This window comes from Podarcis cretensis, assembly GCF_951804945.1.
Source record: "Podarcis cretensis genome assembly, chromosome: 2".
Lineage (NCBI taxonomy): Eukaryota > Metazoa > Chordata > Lepidosauria > Squamata > Lacertidae > Podarcis > Podarcis cretensis.
Window position 1 is genome coordinate 82,423,307 of NC_137171.1, and position 18,225 is coordinate 82,441,531.

Here is an 18,225-nt window from a genome sequence, read left to right on the forward strand (position 1 = left end):
ATGATTCAGATGTACAAATTGGCTTTCTGCCTAATCATGTGCCTGTTTACTTAGAAGGGCTGGTTCATTCATGTGCTGTTGACTAGAGGGCTGCAATGGTGTGGTTGATCAAACAAAAATGACATTGTATTATCACACACCAGCTTAAACACAAAACCTTTTTAGCCTAAGTTCAAACGTTCAGTTGGCAGTCATTAAGTGTAGAGAAATAAGTTTATTTACATGCCTGTGTGAGCCAACTGTATATGTCCCACTGACATAAATGGGCCTTACTCCCCACTGTGAATGTACGTAGAATAGGGGCATTCTGTGTGCAATGCCTATGGCTAGATTATGTTGCAAAGGTTAAAAACTGAAAATAAAACAGCCACATACATTAAGCTCTTAAAACTAGTGGTTTATGATAGGGTAGGTCCATGTGCACTTGCCCCTTATGGACAGCAGGTACACTCAGCAATGGTAGTACTAGTGATCTGTGTCAGGTGGTGAAAAAAGCCACTCTTGCCTAATCAAAACTGACTCTGGTGACCATTTGTTCACCAGCTTCAGAAGTACTGATATGTCAATGCAGTTCACAGATGCATACGCAGATCTGTACACAGCATTAAATCTATACTTTGTATTTTAATATCATACTACATCACAGTGCTGCTTTTGCCTCACAAAGCAGCAAATTATAGGTGTTAAATTAGGGAATTTCATTTTACACAGCTTTTCAAAACAGATTCTACAGAGGGCAAATGCAAAAATATATCCTAGAAATATGGGGGGGGGGAGAGAAGATTAGCAGCACACTAGAAAATGTTTAAAAGCATGTAATTACATTAGCTGCATTTTAAATAAGGATTCTGAACATGTAATAATTATTCTAAACAACTGTACCTGTTTAGAAACATCAGGAATTCATCTTCTACAGTTGCTTTTTAATATTATATACAAAGGGCTCAACCCAGCGTAAGTTAATCATGAGTTCATTAAATGAAATCAATGAAACTCAAGTTATCTGGGACATTATCCACTACTAACTTTGCAAGGTTGTGCCAACAATGTACAAAACAGAGAACACTGATCTGAGAAATTTAAATTGGACAAAGTTGCAATACCCATTTATGAAATATATGAGAAAAGTGTAATGAGTAAGGATCAAGTGATTTTAGTTCAATGTGTGACTACAAGAGCCAGGGATTTCCTACTAGATGACATAGCAGTGCTGGTATTTTTCTCTTACTTTTGATCCTATGTGGAAAATACACAAGGAGGATTTCCTTGATTAGTCAACATGGGACTACCATTTACGTAAGCACCCAGACCAAAGTTTGGCTAGTAAGTGATAGCCCTCAGTGATAAGCAATTCTTCCTTGACAACTAAGTAATAAAGATGAACACAGCAGCAGAACGAAAGTGAAAAAACAGCAAGCTGCTATTAGAAAATATATTACACTGAAAGCCAGATAATTAAAAACAAGTGACACAATGAAACATCCATAGCTATAAACAATTAAAATATGTTCATGGTAACCTTTGTTATAGTCAATAGCAGAAAAGGTACATTTAAGATTGACCTATAAATTCATTCAAGCAAGCGATAAAGAATTATCATTATTATTTCTATGAGGTTCTTTATTCAGAGGTTCTGATGAAATCTGAAATGGTGCAATTTGGATTTATGCCAAAAATTTACAACCCCAGCTCTATTTCATTATCATGTCAAATCCTGTGACTGCAGTAGCCCAAGATCCTCACCCTACTGGAAACCCAGAGTCTTCTGTCCCCTTTGGCCTTGGCTAGAGTGTGCCCTGTGAAAACTGTTGGGGATTTTACTGCATGAAGAAATGATAGCAACACCATCCCTCCAACCTAATGAGTACAACCAGGTACAGTTTAGGTTAAGGTGTTAAGGAACATCATTTTCTCCAGGTGTCCTTTTCTGCTTTCAATTGCCTGTCACTAAATTATCTGCCATGTATAACTTGTATCAAAGCAGATTAGGTCACAATTTTAAGGAGAGGAGGGAAGGAATGTGCATTCTCACTAGCAAGGCAGAAGTACCAAAAAGGGGTCCTGCATTTCTGTCCTTTTCTACTTTTTAAATAATTTCCCTTCAATTAAAGTGGGACATAATAAATGGGAAGAAACTATGCTAACTCGTTTATTCCCTGGGTGTTGTTTTTTATTATTATTACTACTACTATTTAAAGTTTATTAAATGTACAGTGATATCTTGGTTTACAACCACAATCCATGCCGGAGGTCCAGTTATAAATAAAAACAGGTTGTAACCCAAGGCGCGCTTTCGCCAATGGGGCCTCCCCCCCCAAAAAAAAGGGTTGTAATCCCCCCCCCAATGGGTTGTAATTCAAAGAGAGAGACACACACTTCTGGGTTTGACGTGGTTGTAATCCAAAATGGTTGTAATCCAAGGTACCAATGTATTAGTTACTTGTTGCCTAAAAGGTCTCCAAGCTTGGTAAGGCTGAAAAGAGAGGCAACATTAATTTAGGGATGTGTTGGGAAACTGGAAAGGGTCTGCCTCCTTTTGATTATGAATCCAGTCTTCCCCTGACGCCCCTCTTTTCAGCCCTACTAATACCAGAACCATCCCATAAGTTGGGCGACAACTGTGGAAGCTGTCACGGTGACAAAAAAGGGCAATCCAGCATTAGCTCTTCCTCTTTAAAGTTCAGAGCAGCCTCCTTGCCCTCAGAGAGGAAGATCAGGTGCTTTCTATGGAACTCCCTCCCCTGGAACTCCCTCCCCAGGGAAACAGTACTCCTGGGCGCAGTGAATATTTTAGTTCCTATACGAATGACTGAACGACTAAATTATTCACTAAATTGCACACAGAAACCTGAACATGTGGGCCTGCTACTATAAGCACAAGAAGGTTCAGCTAAACTTAGGCTGTACAACAAGCATGTCCTCAACATCCAAGTTGACATCTAATGCTTCATAGGCAACCATTACGTAACTTGCTGTACCTGTAATTTATTAAGAGTAACAGAAGCCGTTGACAGCTGGAGATAGTCTCTTTTTTTGTTTATCTATACTATTATTCTGTGCACTTGTTGAACTCATTAATTGCTTTTATAGGGGACAAATGGTCCTACAAAAAATTATTTGGGGGGGGGGGTCCTAACTTTAGTCACAACTCAACAAATTTAGTTGGTTCTAATTGTTCCAGTTAAGATAAACCCCAAAACAAAGCTTTCAGTGGAACTTTGTTGTGGCTTCATTTTTCTGAAGTGTACTCTTAAGTATTAGATCAACCTGTCCTATTTAATGTGTAGGCTCAGTCTTCTATATTTTGTATAGCCCTGAGAAAATTTGATATAATATCCATGTTATAGTGTAGGGAAATTCTTCTCTAAGCCCACAAACTACATCCTAAATAATAAAGATCTTAAGTCAATTCCATCATAAGATCCTACTACATGAAGTAATAAATATCTATGCATATCAGTCATGCTGTTATCAAGCAGTTTCTTATATATCTTTACCTGTTCTTTCTTGAGCGTTCAGCTATTTTCTGAACAATTTTCATTACACACCAAATCTCTTTGTTTGACTGAAATAGAAAGTTGATTTTCAATTATTATTAGAATACATTCTGCAGCTATTTCATCGCTGAGTTTCCAAAGTTTGGGGTTTATATACAGCAACATTTTTCTCTTGAAGCGATGGTAGTCCTTTGATTATATCAGCAGCTTTCTCTGCTACCATGATGGTTGGGGCATTTAAATTTCCACTTACGATACTAGGCATTATTGAGGCATCAACAACTCTCAGGTTTTCTGTCCCTATAACTTTGGTCTGGGGATCAACCACAGCAGTGGGATCAGAACTCTGTCCCATTTTACAAGTGCATGAAGGATGGTAGGCACTATCAGCCTTTTGTCTTATGAAGGCATCTATTTCTCCATCAGACTGAACATGGCTTCCTGGCTGAATTTCAGGTCCACGGAATTTTTCAAAGGCTTCCTGAGCAAATATCTCTCTTGCTAGCTTCACACACTGACGAAATTCCCAGACATCTATTTCTGTAAATAAGAAAGACAAAGACAAAGATTCTAAGCATGCTCAACACTGAGCATTATTACTGTACTGCCTATTACATACAGGCAGTATCTTAGAAATGCAAGTAAAATGTGAGAAGTCAAGAAAAGGACAGGCAGGGAATGGGTATTGCCTTATTTAATACCTTTTTTGCTAATCAAGAGAGAGAGAGAGAGAGGCATCTCCCCCAAAGCTGGCTCCAAGGTCCATTTCCATCGTGCCAACCTTTTGGCCATCTTGCGCCTCTCCCAGTACAAAACAGCAGCCCACGTGCCAGCAGCTCTGTCCCCTCCAGTGAGCCACTTCTATTTAGCATTTCACTCAATTAGTACTTTCCTATCGAGATTTACTATGTGATCAACATTAGTGTTTAATTCAGACAACCCTGTTTTCTAACTGAAAACTTTAATGATAGAGCAAATTCATATAGGCGTGGAAGCTGCATGGTATGCATGTTTATGTATCTGCTCCTTCAATGGTGCATCATGCAGCTGCAAGACCTTTGCATGCACAGAACAGCACACAAAATTTTAGACCGCAGTACTACAACCAGAAGTTTAGGAATATCCAGTCGAAGTAAACAGAAGGTTCTCAACATGCCTTTCTAGACATTTTAATTGTGGCCTGTACTGTTATTATTTTGTATTGGCTCACTTCAGGCAACCTGATTCCATTGGGTTCTACCAACCTGGAAACGGCAAATTTTCAGGAACAATTTCTAGAAACAATTGAAGGTATTTTTGTTCCTACAAATTTTTCCAACTGGATAAAATGTGTACTCTGTATTGTTTTTAAATCTGATGTCATTTTTAGTGTTTTTAATGCTTTGTACATCGCCATGAGGCATATGTGGAAGGCAATTATTTAATAATGGTGGTGGTGATGACTATGACCACAACAACAACAGTTACACATATGAGGAAACATAGTTATCTGAGAGAACTGGGCTCTCAGTAGATGATACATGACCACTTTGCCATGTCCTACATAGTTTGGGATGGATGGAAAATGATACTAAAACAAAATACAAAGCAGTGCTCTCATGGTTTTGAACCACAAACCAAAAGTGACAAGGTATAGAATACAGATAACCTATGCAACTTACCTGTTGACAAATAGTTGGGCTCAAGGACAGGATGCTCTCTTGGGTCTGTACTTTTCAGCTTTAGCCATCCTACACTTGTACTTCGCATAGGTCCAACATGAACCTGCAACAGCCCCCAAAGAATATGAAATAAGCTATCAGGATGTTCTTTCAAAATTACCGTAATACAGTTTTAAAAACTGACTTCTCTATAAGTTGAATACAAGAACCTCAGCTCCAGAACAGTTAATCCCTAACCCACAATGCAGACACAACATCCTCCTCAAAACACCCCACTGCCAAACAAACCACCATACAAAAACAGGAGGCATTACATGTGCACCCTCAAAAACAATATCCAGGGACATCTCCTCCCTCAATCATTCCACCTTCCCCTAACACAGCAGGCGGCAGCAAGGTCCCTTTTCGCCTTTTCTGAAGAATTCTGAGGTGAGGCTGTGAGGCCTCCACCCTCTTTCTTTCCTTTCTTATGAAAAATTATTACTATTACTATAATTATATTTTTTATTTCTATTCCACCTTTTTCCCAGTCCAGGACTCGAGGCGGCTTCCATAAAGAAAATAGAACAAGATGTCCTGATTCCACATGCATCCCAGAAGCATTAATGGGAAGGGGAAGTAAAGAAGAATAGAGCATGTGCAGGCCTGTGGGTCTCTTTGTAGTCAACCCAGCCACAGACGAAGATAGAAGAAAAAGGAGAGAGTCTGCAAAAATGATTTTTTTTTAATTAAAAACCCAGAAGTGACACGGAATCCCACTGGGCACCAACGAAAATATCTGATGGATACAATGGCATCTGTGGGTGCTATGTTGAGGGGTACCATGAAAGAGAAATGGTCTGGTTTAGATCTTTCTCTGTTGTTTTACTATGACAGAGTGATTACCAAGGATGCTTAAGGACATAATCTGACTTTTGTATTTATAGTGGTACCTTGGGTTACAAACGCTTCAGGTTACAGACTCCGCTAACCTGGAAGTAGTACCTTGGGTTAAGAACTTTACTTCAGGATAAGAACAGAAATTGCGCAGCAGCGGCGTGGCAGGCCCCATTAGCTAAAGTGGTACCTCAGGTTAAGAACAGTTTCAGGTTAAGAACGGACCCCCAGAACGAAGTAAATTCTTAAGCAGAGGTACCACTGTATATGCTACAGGTAAAATGGAATTATGGCAGCACAATTTTTCAGGTAGTACTTCTGTGTCTTCATAACTAGTGTTCTTGTACCACTCACTTGGTAAGCTTCCAGTTGAGAAGCAACACGTCCATGATCAATCACCTGAGAAGGGAGGAAGTGGAACTGAATATCTGGATGAGAAACTCCAGGTCGACTTCTGATAAATCCCCCAGACTCTAGATGAGCAGTGGCTCCATCACCTGAAGAATGGAAATACAATAGGGGAGGTTCAGAAATTGTGCAATGGGGAAGAGAATTTTGTTTTTTATATAAATTTGTTTTGAATTTTGTTTTTTATATAAAAAACAGTTCCGGCTGAGAGAAAGCATATTCCTGGCAATATCCTTTCTGAAGGATTCTGAGGGATATTTGTCTCCTGTGTGTGGAGGTAGAAGACGCAGTTGGAGGGGAACACGTGGAAGAAACACGAGTTATCTTGATGCTAATATGTGGATCCTGGACAGCCGTGTTCTCAGAAGAAAGTCCCACTAAAGTCAGTAAGATTAACTGACAAACTAAGAGCAGGCAGGAGGAAGGTGGTTAGAAGAGGCAGCCAGCCAGCCTAGTAATCCACTGTCTCCATCACTGCTTAGGATAAAGAATCAGCAGGGATAAGGTGGTGCCGGCAGATCGCAATGCCAGCTGGCTGCCACTTCTGACCTCCTTCCTGCAGGGCTCCACCTACCAGGTCACCCCTTTGTCCTGCTTGGCTGCATCAGCATGAGACGGAATGGGAAAGGTCTCGAGGGTTATTGGGGTGAGGAGGAGGGTGTTGGCAAGGACTAGATGTAGGTGTTGGGCATGCTGTAAGGGACTGGCAAGGTCCAGGGGTGGGGAGTTGTCAAGGTGTGTGTGGGGGGGGTTTGGTGAGGGAATCTTGGTAAAGGGTATAGGTGGGGTTGGTGAATGAAGAGGTTAGTGGGGGGGCTGGTATAGATAAAATGTGTTTACTGGTCAAAGGTTTCTCTAATCAGAGTGCTCACAGGTATGTACATTCACTTGGATAGCCCCTTTTTATTTTAAAAGCCAATTTGCTATCCCTATCTAACAGCATCACATGACACTATTTTAAGTCCTACCTGTACATTTCCAGAACCATTCAAGCCCAATCTTGACCATCTGAAGAGGCTTTTGTGCTTTATACAATGTTATAGGTTGAGTGCATTTCTGTTGTATGTACACTTCTAAATGATCTTGAAGATTCTGGCCAACTCCTAGTAGAAACAACAACAAAAAAACCGCCAACATTATAGAAATAAGTACAGCTTGGATTATAAGATAAGGTAACTTAAGGAACAACATGGGGGTAAAGTTTTCCATCACTCCCTGCAGCTGACTAACTTCCTTTAGTTAACTTATCCTAGATTCCAAGGCAAGCAGTTTATCAGTGTAAGCAGAACTATATTCAACCCAAACACGGTATTAGATACACACCTGAAAGGTTGCAGACAACAGGAATTCCTAATTTTTTTAGGTCATCTGCATTTCCAACTCCAGACAGCATAAGTAACTGTGGGGAATTTATGGCACCTCCACTTAAAATAACTTCTTTACTAGCAAAAACCTAAAATAAAAGAAAGCTAATTGTTAATAAATATAATTTTGATACAATAAAATCAGTATTTCAAAACAACCTTTCAGAGAGCAGCTGGGTCATAAATGTCATTTTCTATACTATTTGTGTTAGCCCAGACAGCTGGAGTCTAGACAGTCAGCCGGATCTGACTGTTTGACAAACACCCAAGATGTAATTGGCTGTGCATTCACATAAACAATACTCTTCTATATATTCTTATCACAATATCAAATGTTTATCTTGCATATAAACAACACATTTTGTTGTTTAGTCGTGTCCGACTCTTCGTGACCCCATGGACCACAGCACGCCAGGCACTCCTGTCTTCCACTGCCTCCCGCAGTTTGGTCAAACTCATGTTTGTAGCTTTGAGAACACTGTCCAACCATCTTGTCCTCTGTCGTCCCCTTCTCCTTGTGCCCTCCATCTTTCCCAACATCAGGGTCTTTTCCAGGGAGTCTTCTCTTCTCATGAGGTGGCCAAAGTATTGGAGCCTCAGCTTCAGGATCTGTCCTTCCAGTGAGCACTCAGGGCTGATTTCCTTCAGAATAGAAAGGTTTGATCTTCTTGCTGTCCATGTTATTCTAAAGCAGCAATGTAGCAGCAAGCAAAGGCTCTAGCAGCCAAGTCAGCTGCTTGTGGCTGGAAAGCCAAACAGGATGTGTGTGACTGTTGCCATGGAAACAAAGGGGCAGTCCATTCTGTATTGAGCACCGGATGTTAGCTCAGTGTGTGTGTCATATGACCTGTACTGGAAGTACATGGGTGGAGTTTATTCTTACTGCTGTTGAGTGCAGACATGTTTACTCTGTACTGAAGTGAAAGACAGAAATAAAAGATGTAAATAGATTTCTGTCTGCTTCTTTCCCCTCCCTGGGGGACACCAAAGGGGAGAGAGAAGGAACGGTGTGTTTTTCTCACAGCCTGAGAAGAATCGCCGAGACCTCGCCAGCTTATCAGCCGGGAGGTCGCCGAGGAATATCTGCCGGTGCCTGGAAGACTGGCACATCCCTCTGACCCTGGCAGAATTCCAACAGTCCATGGGACTCTCAAGAGTTTCCTCCAGCACCAGAATTCAAAAGCATCAATTCTTCGGCGATAAAGTGCAATAATATAGACGGAAATCCCAATAGATCAGTTCATTCATAAAGACCAAATATCTGGTAGTTTCTGTTCCACATATGTTCATAAAGTCCATATTGGAGCCTACTACAGTTCCACAGAGTTGACAAGGATTTCCGGAATAATGCCTTGTTTCGCTCTCATGGGCTTCATCGGTGGTACATGTTCATATGTAGTATATCAAAGTTTCATTTGTCCCAGTGTAACTACTTCAAGCAGCACAGCAGCCTTGCTATAACTCTGCTGCAGTAACATTTTATTTTTATCACAACTAAAAATCTATTACCTTTCCAGAAATTTCTTTCTGGATAGGAAATTTAAATCTTACCTTTTTCTTTTCTCCATTTTTAACATACTCAATGCCAATGGCTTTGGTCCCTTCAAACAAAATTTTTATAACAAGTGTACTGTCTTCTGCGGACAAGTTTGGGCGTGGCAATGCAGGGCGAAGGTAAGCACTAGCTGTGCTCCATCTTTGACCTACAAAATATAGGGTTACATTAACAGAAGTAACCAAAATAATCTATGCCCTTTCAGAGCTACAGAAATGACTTTCTTGCTGTTTTGAAATTCTGCATTTGTTCTTCTCCTTTAAAATAATTGCTCCAATCCAGCAACTTGCGATCTATTAACTTGCCCACTGGAATAAGTTTACACACACACACATCTCCCATACATAAAAGGGAGGGGGGGACACCCTGCTGGGCAGGACGCTGTGTGAATTTATCATTTCTGCCCCTAACTGAAGTTCTGCCTCAATCTATAGAATCACAAATATAACACTTTATGCCTATTGCTGTACTCTTAATCCCACCCGACTCCAAAAACTGACAGTGCTGATCATCTTTGCTGGGGGCAAGGGAAGGGTTTGAATAGTAGTTTTGTGGACCGGGTGCATAATACCTTGAGAGAGAGAGAGAGAGAGAGAGAGAGAGAGAGAGAGAGAGAGAGAGACTATCTACATTTAAGAATTAAATGCAAATCAAGTGGTTAAAAGTGCTGTCAAAAATTATTCTACAAATTTAGTGGATGCAAAAGATGGCCATCAATTGGCATTCTCATTCTGCCAGAAAAACTAATTTCAGTAAACTGACAAATCAGTTCTACTGAAGTGAATGCTTTCTGCAGATTGGTTTCCATAGTAATTCCATATTAGATCATTTAATCCAAGTCAATAAGATATGTTTACCAGAAGAGAGGTAAATTAGATACCTTTGTGTGGTTATTGTTGCTGTTTCACACTCATTTCTGGCTTCCCTAACTAACCCCGCAACAACTTCTTATAAATATTAATTAAGTTGAATAAAAAAAAAGAATATAAGACCCTGCCAGATCAGACAAATGGCCCATCTGGTCCAACATCCTGTTCTCACAGTGGTCATGTATTTGGCTCGCAAGTTGGATTCAAACACAAGAGCACACTTCCCCACCCTCTAGTTTCCAGAAACTGGTATTCCAGAAGCACTGCTGCCTCAAACTGTGGAGGCAGAGCATTGGCTTCATGGCTAGTAGCCATCAACAGCCCTCTCCTCCATGAATTTGTCTAATCCTCTTTGAAAGTGTTGGTGGCCATCACTGCCTCCTGTGGGAGCAGGTTCCATGGTTTAAATATGCACTGCGTGAAGAAGTAACAGAATACATAAAATAAACACACCTTGCAAATATACATAGCATAGAAAGATCAGCAGCAGTGATCCAACTGTCTTTTGGATAAACTTGTCCATCATTAGTGATTTTACTGAGAAATCCTTGGCAAACTTCCAAGGAATCTCAGGGCTTCACGGCACACTGTTTCAAAAACAATTGTGATTATCCATGTAGAATGATTATTATTATTTGGTAAATAGACAAGTTTACAAACATTATTTGAAGGCTAACCTTTGTGTATTGTCATATCCATCCAACCAAAGCCTTCTTGTTGAAAGCCATTCATATCCTCTGTGAAGGGATACCCAGCTTGTTGGGCTGCATCCAAAAATGCACGGTGAAGAGGGTTTTTTGTTTTTCCCCTGGACACATTAAGTGGGCCATTCCCACCTCGATACAAATCAGCACCCAGCTCATGTGTCTGTGCTTTCTTAAAATATGGCAAACAAAACTCATAATCCCATCCAACAGCCCCTTCCTTGCTCCACCTGTTGTAATCCTCTGCGTGGCCCCGAATATACACCATAGCATTGAGGGATGATGATCCCCCCCACACTCTTCCTCTGGGCCAATACATAATTCGATTATCCATGTGCTTCTGTGGTGTTGTGTGGTAATACCAGTTATATTTCTCATCACATAGGTTGTAGGTTAGTGCAGCGGGCATATGGATCTTCCACAGCAATTGCTTGCTATCCAAAATGGTATCTTTTGGCCCGGCTTCCAGAAGTTTAACAGTGTTGTGACGATCTTCTGTCAATCGGTTGGCTAATACACATCCTGCAGATCCAGCTCCAACAATTACATAACTGAAAGAGTCCACATTCTTGGCACTAACTTGAGATAAAGCTCGTGAAGTGTTCAGTTGTTGTCCACTGAAGGCTTTGGAATTTTTCAGCGTATGTTTTCCAATTAATAATGTTCCTACTCTATGCATTTGGCAGGCAAAACCACATTTTAGAAATTCTTTGAGTAAATAAGACATGTTTTCCTCCGTGGATCTTCTGGTATACACAATATAGGTTCAAATACTTTAACCTAGAAAAAGAAAAAAAAATCTCAATAACTGAAATGTATGACTCAAATAAATCTTAACAAACAGGTTTGTAAATATGTGGTCTGAATCATAAATTTAAGCCCTAATACTGTTGTAGTAGAAACAAAAACATGGTCAGTTGCAGGGCTATCCTGTTGATAACTTTCCAGACATGTAACTATACTAGTCTGTTGCAGCAAAAACAACAGAGCGTCTTAAAGACTAGCAAATTTATTGTGGCACAAACGCTTTGGAATATCTTTGGCATATCACCCACTTCATCAGCTCCACCTGGTACCAGCTCCACCTGGTATGCAGGCTGAGACCCTACCTGCTTCGCCAGACTGTCTCGCCAGAGTGGTGCATGCTCTAGTTATCTCCCGCTTGGACTACTGCAATGCGCTCTACATGGGACTACCTTTGAAGGTGACCTGGAAACTACAACTAATCCAGAATGCGGCAGCTAGACTGGTGACTGGGGGCAGCCGCCAAGACCACATAACACCCGTCTGGAAAGACCTACACTGGCTCCCAGTACGTTTCTGAGCACAATTCAAAGTGTTGGTGTTGACCTTTAAAGCCCTAAACGGCCTCGGTCCAGTATACCTGAAGGAGCGTCTCCAACCCCATCGTTCTTCCCGGACGCTGAGGTCCAGTGCCGAGGGCCTTCTGGCAGTTCCCTCATTGCAAGAAGCAAAGCTACAGGGAACCAGGCAGAGGGCCTTCTTGGTAGTGGTGCCCGCCCTGTGGAACGCCCTCCCATCAGATGTCAAAGAGATAAACAACTACCTGACATTCAGAAGACATCTGAAGGCAGCCCTGTTCAGGGAAGTTTTTAATGTGTGACATCTTAGTGTATTTTTGGTCTTTGTGGAAGCCGCCCAGGGTGGCTGGGGAAACCCAGCCAGATGGGCGGGGTACAAACAATAAATTATTATTATTATTATTATTAATAATCAAATCCAATTCTCTTTATTTTCAATGCCAGGATGTATGTGTTATCACCAACAGCGATTTTGTGAATAGCCCCTGTTAATGGTGTAATTATCTTTTTTAAAAAAAATTAAATTAATTTTCCACATTTATAACAGAAATAACATACAAAACACAAAAGAAAACACATTACAATACTAAATATAGAAAAAGAGAAAAAGGGGGGGCACTTACTTCTAAAACCTAATTTAATTTTCATTGTTAACTGACTTCCTCAAATCCCAACTGAATTTCACTGTATCACCTTGTAACAGTTCTCCAAAATCATATTTCTAATAAAATTTACTTCTTCAATTTACTATCCTCTTATTAACGGTGTAATTATCACTGCCTGCACTTCCTGCATTTCATTTTCCTCTTATCTCATTGTCTGCAGTCCTACCCCCACCCCCACCCCACTGTGTATATGAGAGCTTCTGAGGGAGATGTCATAGTGTGAGCAAAATGGTGCAAATGCAGACGGTTCAATTAATATGTTGGACCCAAACTGTACTGGAATTTAAAGGTTAAAACCAGTACTTTCAACTCAATCTAGAAACAAACTAGAAAGCAGTGCAATCAATATAATGCAGGTGTCGCTGGTACCATACTCCCATCAAGGCTCTGGCAGCCGCACTGTGAACCAGCTGAAAATGTAGAGTGTATCACAGAAATCTAGAGTAGACTTGATCAGAACAGGGTTCCTCAAACCGGTCCGCGGGCCAGATCCGGTCAGCCATGGTCCTGAACCCAGCCTGCCCGGCAGATCGCTCCAGACCCGCCACCCTCGGCAAGGCCTGAGGCTCAGAAGCGGGTGGGCGGAAAGAGCCCTGAGGTAAAAGCACATGTAACAAAGCCCTGGTAACGCGGTTGCTACCTCCGGTGCTAGCAGCTTGATAACAGCGCACTGCCCCTTTAAGCCGCCGGAGGGCAGGACGGAGGGCGGGACGGCGAAGGAACCCCTTCCACGCCAGCCCTTACCCTCCTCCCTTCCCCTCAGGCGGGCTCCATTGCTCAGCATTTTTTTTTTGGAAAGCCAAAGTTGTTCAGCTTGGGGGGGGGGGATCGACCCCACAATTGACCAGTACAGTGGTACCTCAGGTTACATACGCTTCAGGTTACAGACTCCGCTAACCGAGAAATAGTGCTTCAGGTTAAGAACCTTGCTTCAGGATGAGAACAGAAATCGTGCTCCGACGGCGTGGCGGCAGCAGGAGGCCCCATTAGCTAAAGTGGTGCTTCAATTTAAGAACAGTTTCAGGTTAAGAACAGACCTCCGGAACGAATTAAGTACTTAACCCGAGGTACCACTGTAGATCCCAATCGACCTATTGGACATGCCTGGTCTAAGAGAAGTCTAAGAGAACAGGATAACATCTCTCACTGGGCCATTTTCTGGTGTAAGTCATCGTCCAGAATTTAAAAAGCCAATTGCCATTCCATAAATGGCTCTGAAGCCACACTGAAATACAGTGGTACCTTGGGTTACAGACGCTTCAGGTTAGGATTCTCCGCTAACCCAGAAATAGTACCTTGGGTTAAGAACTTTGCTTCAGGATGAGAACAGAAATCGCGCGGCGGCAGGCCCCATTAGCTAAAGTGGTACCTCAGGTTAAGAACAGTTTCAGGTTAAGAACGGACCTCCAGAACGAATTAAGTTCTTAACCCAAGATACCACTGTAGATTCATAGAATCAACATAATCCAATACTATCTGGTGTTAGAAGACCACCGCCCAATCCAATACCTTGTTCAAAAATGGCAAATTAGAGACTGGATGGTACTTCTCCAGTGCCACTGGATCTAAATTTGGTTATTTTAGGAGTGGGTTAACATGCATATTTTAAATTGTGTGCCAAGTATTCAGAAAGCTATTGCCAATTCCTCCAAGTTCTAATCTACAACAAGGCTCTCTTATTATTGACACAGCTAAGATATTTCTGTAGCTTTGTCAGAGCTACATAATCTCAGATCATGTCTATTTCACAGAACAGAATTTGTGTACAGTGAAAGTAGAGGATCATTCTGAGGGCTAATAATAATGGAAGGGTTGGAATGCTTCATAATAAATATGAAAAATGAAAAAAAATATGAAAAAATGAAAAAAATAATGTTACTTTAAATGAGTACAAGTTACTGCAACTATGATGGTGGAACTTGATTTCATGCTTTGTTCTTCAAGGTAATCTAGATAACTAGGATTTTTGAGGGACTAGGGATATCTTACAGAGAACTTTCAGCACCCTCAACAAAGCTACATCCTTGTTTCCTAGACCTAGACAGTCAAACAAACATTTTCAACTTGCCAAGTTCCTAGCTGAGGAAAGCTTCTGAGAACCTTTCAGTCTTATTTTGGCAGGAATCACCATTCTCAACACACTAAATGGGAGTGTGATGATGCCAGCCTACTTCCTTTCCTGTAGACAAATATCGTCTAACCTAAATTTCCGACTTCCTTTCGCCCCTCTCATTTTGAGCAGAGTCCTAATATAGTATGTAAGCATCGTGTAAAAAGGCTCCATGTGTTTACTTGGAGCTGTTTTGCCTAGCCCACTGCAAGTCACAGGCATGCCGCTGACCTTTAATGATGGAGGAGGAAGTCCAGGGAGAATGCTCACACATAGGCTTCCACATGATTGAGCTCCCTATCCCTGATCTCACAGAAGCCTGTTCACAAGCAACTGTTCCACAGAATCACAGAATTGTAGAATCGAAAGAGATCCCCAAGAGTCATCTAGTATAGACATTTAGTGGGCGAGCCCTGTGGCAATTAACATATAAAGGAATTACATTAAGTTTTAAATGCTCAAATATCTCTTTTTAAGCATTTTGGATGTATATTTTGGGTGTAAGTGGTATTAGCGGATAGTCCATGGAATCAGGCATATCTGCAATAAACTTATGGTGATAAAGAGGCTTGCAACGCTATCAAGGGACAACTTTAATATACAGTGGTACTTCGGGTTAAGTACTTAATTCGTTCCAGAGGTCTGTTCTTCACCTGAAACTGTTCTTAACCTGAAGCACCACTTTAGCTAATGGGGCCGCTGCAGCACGATTTCTGTTCTCATCCTGAAGCAAAGTTCTTAACCTGAGGTACGACTTCTGGGTTAGCGGAGTCTGTAACCTGAAGCATATGTAACCTGAAGCGTATGTAACCCGAGGTACCACTGTAGGTTTAAATGAGGGACATCCCTCAGAAACAAAGACACTTGAAAAATATGGAAATAGTCCGTGTGGAGGTAGTAATGCTTCTGAATAGCAGTTATTTGAAACTGAAGGAAAAGGGAGTGCTTGGGTGTTTGCAGGTTTCCCACTGGTATCTGGCTGGCAATTGCGAGAACAAGGTGCTGGATTAGAAGGGCTATAGGCCTTGGCCCAGTATACCTGAAGGAGTGTCTCCACCCCCATCGTTCAGCCCGGATGCTGAGGTCCAGCTCCGAGGGCCTTCTGGCGGTTCCCTCACTGTGAGAAGTGAGGTTACAGGGAACCAGGCAGAGGGCTTCTTGGTAGTGGCGCCTGCCCTGTGGAACGCCCTCCCAGCAGATGTCAAGGAAATAAACATATATCTGACTTTTAGAAGACATCTGAAGGCAACCCTGTTTAGGGAAGTTTTTAATGATTAATGTTTTATCATGTTCTTACTACAGTGGTACCTCAGGTTACATACGCTTCAGGTTACATATGCTTCAGGTTACAGACTCCGCTAACCCAGAAATAGTGCTTCAGGTTAAGAACTTTGCTTCAGGATGAGAACAGAAATCATGCTCTGGCGGCACGGCAGCAGCAGGAGGCCCCATTAGCCAAAGTGGTGCTTCAGGTTAAGAACAGTTTCAGGTTAAGAACGGACCTCTGAAACGAATTAAGTACTTAACCGGAGGTACCACTGTATTCTGTTGGGAGCCCAGAGTGGCTGGGGAAACCCAGCCAGATGGGTGTGGTATCAGTAATAAATTATTATTATATTATTATAGGTCGGGTCCTGCAGGCCTCTTTTGTTCAGGTGCCAACAAAGGACCTGAGCAAGCAAATTTGTTTTCTTCTGCCCTGTGTTTAAAAGGCGGCGGGGGGGGGCGGGGGGTAGGGGAGAGAATACCTACAGCAGAGTCGAGGCCCCCAAATGAAGATAACCCCCCTGTCATCCACCTCCCCTTAACACCTGCTGTCTTGCTAGAAAGTTCTCAAGGATCTGGCCCATACTTGTGAAGGCCTGCGTCGTGCCTCCTTGAGAAAGCTCCATTGATCTGTTCAGGACCATGCGAGCAACCTGCTGAGGGAGCCAGCAAGTCTGCTGTTGACTGGGATCATACGGGGCCGGAATGAGATAATATTTCCCAACCAGATGCTTACTTTATATATATATATACTGTATAGGGGGTGGCTGGTCACGTAAAGAGCAGCAGGCAGGAGAGCCTGGAAGCAGGGCGGGGCGAGGGGCGAGCAAAGAGCGCGTTTCTGAGGCGACTCCCGCCACCCAAAGCCACCCCGCTGGCGCGCCCGCGCGCCCTCGTCCACTCGGCCTGCACCCCCTTTTTTCCCGCCTTCGTAACGGCCCTTCTCTCTCCCAACCGCAGTCTCGCCGACTTGGGCCAGGCTCGTGGTTGTTGTTTTCTCCTCCAGCCACTTTACTTTACCCAGTCACACAAACCGAAGTTCGTTCTCTCGTCCCCGAAAGCACCGGCGCCTCCGCCGTCTCTGCAGCTTCCCTCACTCATTCGCCACCCCGCGCACCCTTTCCTTCTCCGTTGCGCAGACGCGCAACTTTTTTTGACGGGGGGCTGACGGACACTTGGCAAGTCCAAAGAGCAAGCAGGCAGGCAGGCATTGGAAAGGGGCGTGTTCCTAAAGGGGGCTGGCCGGCCTGGACCCTTGTACCAAATATATACAAATATATATACAGTATACACAGAGAGAGAGAGCCCCCCCTTCAGGAACACGCCCCTTTCTATTGCATGCCATTCGCAGGCTGCCTGATTGCAACTGGGACTTGCCAAGTCCAAATGAAAAATTCCTCTCTCGGTCGCGCACTCGGGAAATCGGTCCAAGTGCCCCTTGGACTCGCTCTGTGTGGCAAGAAGAGGAGCCCGGCCTCCCCGCTCGACTCTCTCTCGGCGAGGGGGAGGGACAAAAGCGCGCCGAATGAATGGCGCCCTTGTGTCTCTGAGTTGCAGTTAGCCCGCAGCAGAAAACATCTCAGCATGCCGTGCAGGTTTTTCCAGATCGCATCTGGTTTCTTTCGACGCTTCCGTCTCCCTTCCCCCGCTTTTCTTCTATATCAGCATGGCAGGGGTGATATAAATATAGCCGCTTCCTAGGAAAGAGTTATTTGACTTTAGGAGTTCCACAGAAAAGGAAGCGCGCTTCAGCTGTAACTTGAAAAGGATTAAAAGACACACACGTGGGCAATCATACCTTGTGCTGCGTTGCTTTCCTGAAAACTATGCTTCCATAAATTGTTTCCCTCGTGTTACACCACTTCCTTCTCTGACTGCTGTTGTCCAAGAAGTAATGCGAAGACCCCATATCTCCTTTTCTACTGAAG

The 18,225-nt window shown here is 42.7% G+C and overlaps 1 protein-coding gene across 1 annotated transcript; it reads right to left on the bottom strand.

Annotated features, from left to right (window-relative positions):
- Positions 1-1,599: 1,599 nt before the first annotated feature.
- On the bottom strand, positions 1,600-18,022 carry CHDH (choline dehydrogenase). Its single transcript, XM_079965049.1, has 8 exons — positions 17,326-18,022; positions 10,908-11,714; positions 9,358-9,509; positions 7,766-7,895; positions 7,411-7,545; positions 6,389-6,531; positions 5,159-5,261; positions 1,600-4,037 (listed from the first exon to the last, which is right to left on the bottom strand). The coding sequence occupies exons 2-8, from the start codon at positions 11,659-11,661 to the stop codon at positions 3,619-3,621; spliced, it is 1,836 nt and encodes a 611-aa protein (XP_079821175.1). The 5' UTR covers positions 11,662-11,714; positions 17,326-18,022; the 3' UTR covers positions 1,600-3,618.
- Between the last annotated feature and the right edge of the window lie 203 nt (positions 18,023-18,225).

Bases quoted from the DNA above. Each gene is read 5' to 3' on its own strand.
- CHDH (XM_079965049.1), bottom strand. From the start codon at position 11,661: ATGTCTTATTTACTCAAAGAATTTCTAAAATGTGGTTTTGCCTGCCAA. The intron at 7,896-9,357 runs GTAAGATTTAAA...CTTTTATTTTAG, and splicing joins AAAATGGAGAAAAGAAAAAG to GTTTTTGCTAGTAAAGAAGT. The intron at 4,038-5,158 runs GTAAGTTGCATA...TCTTATTTACAG, and splicing joins GCCCAACTATTTGTCAACAG to AAATAGATGTCTGGGAATTT.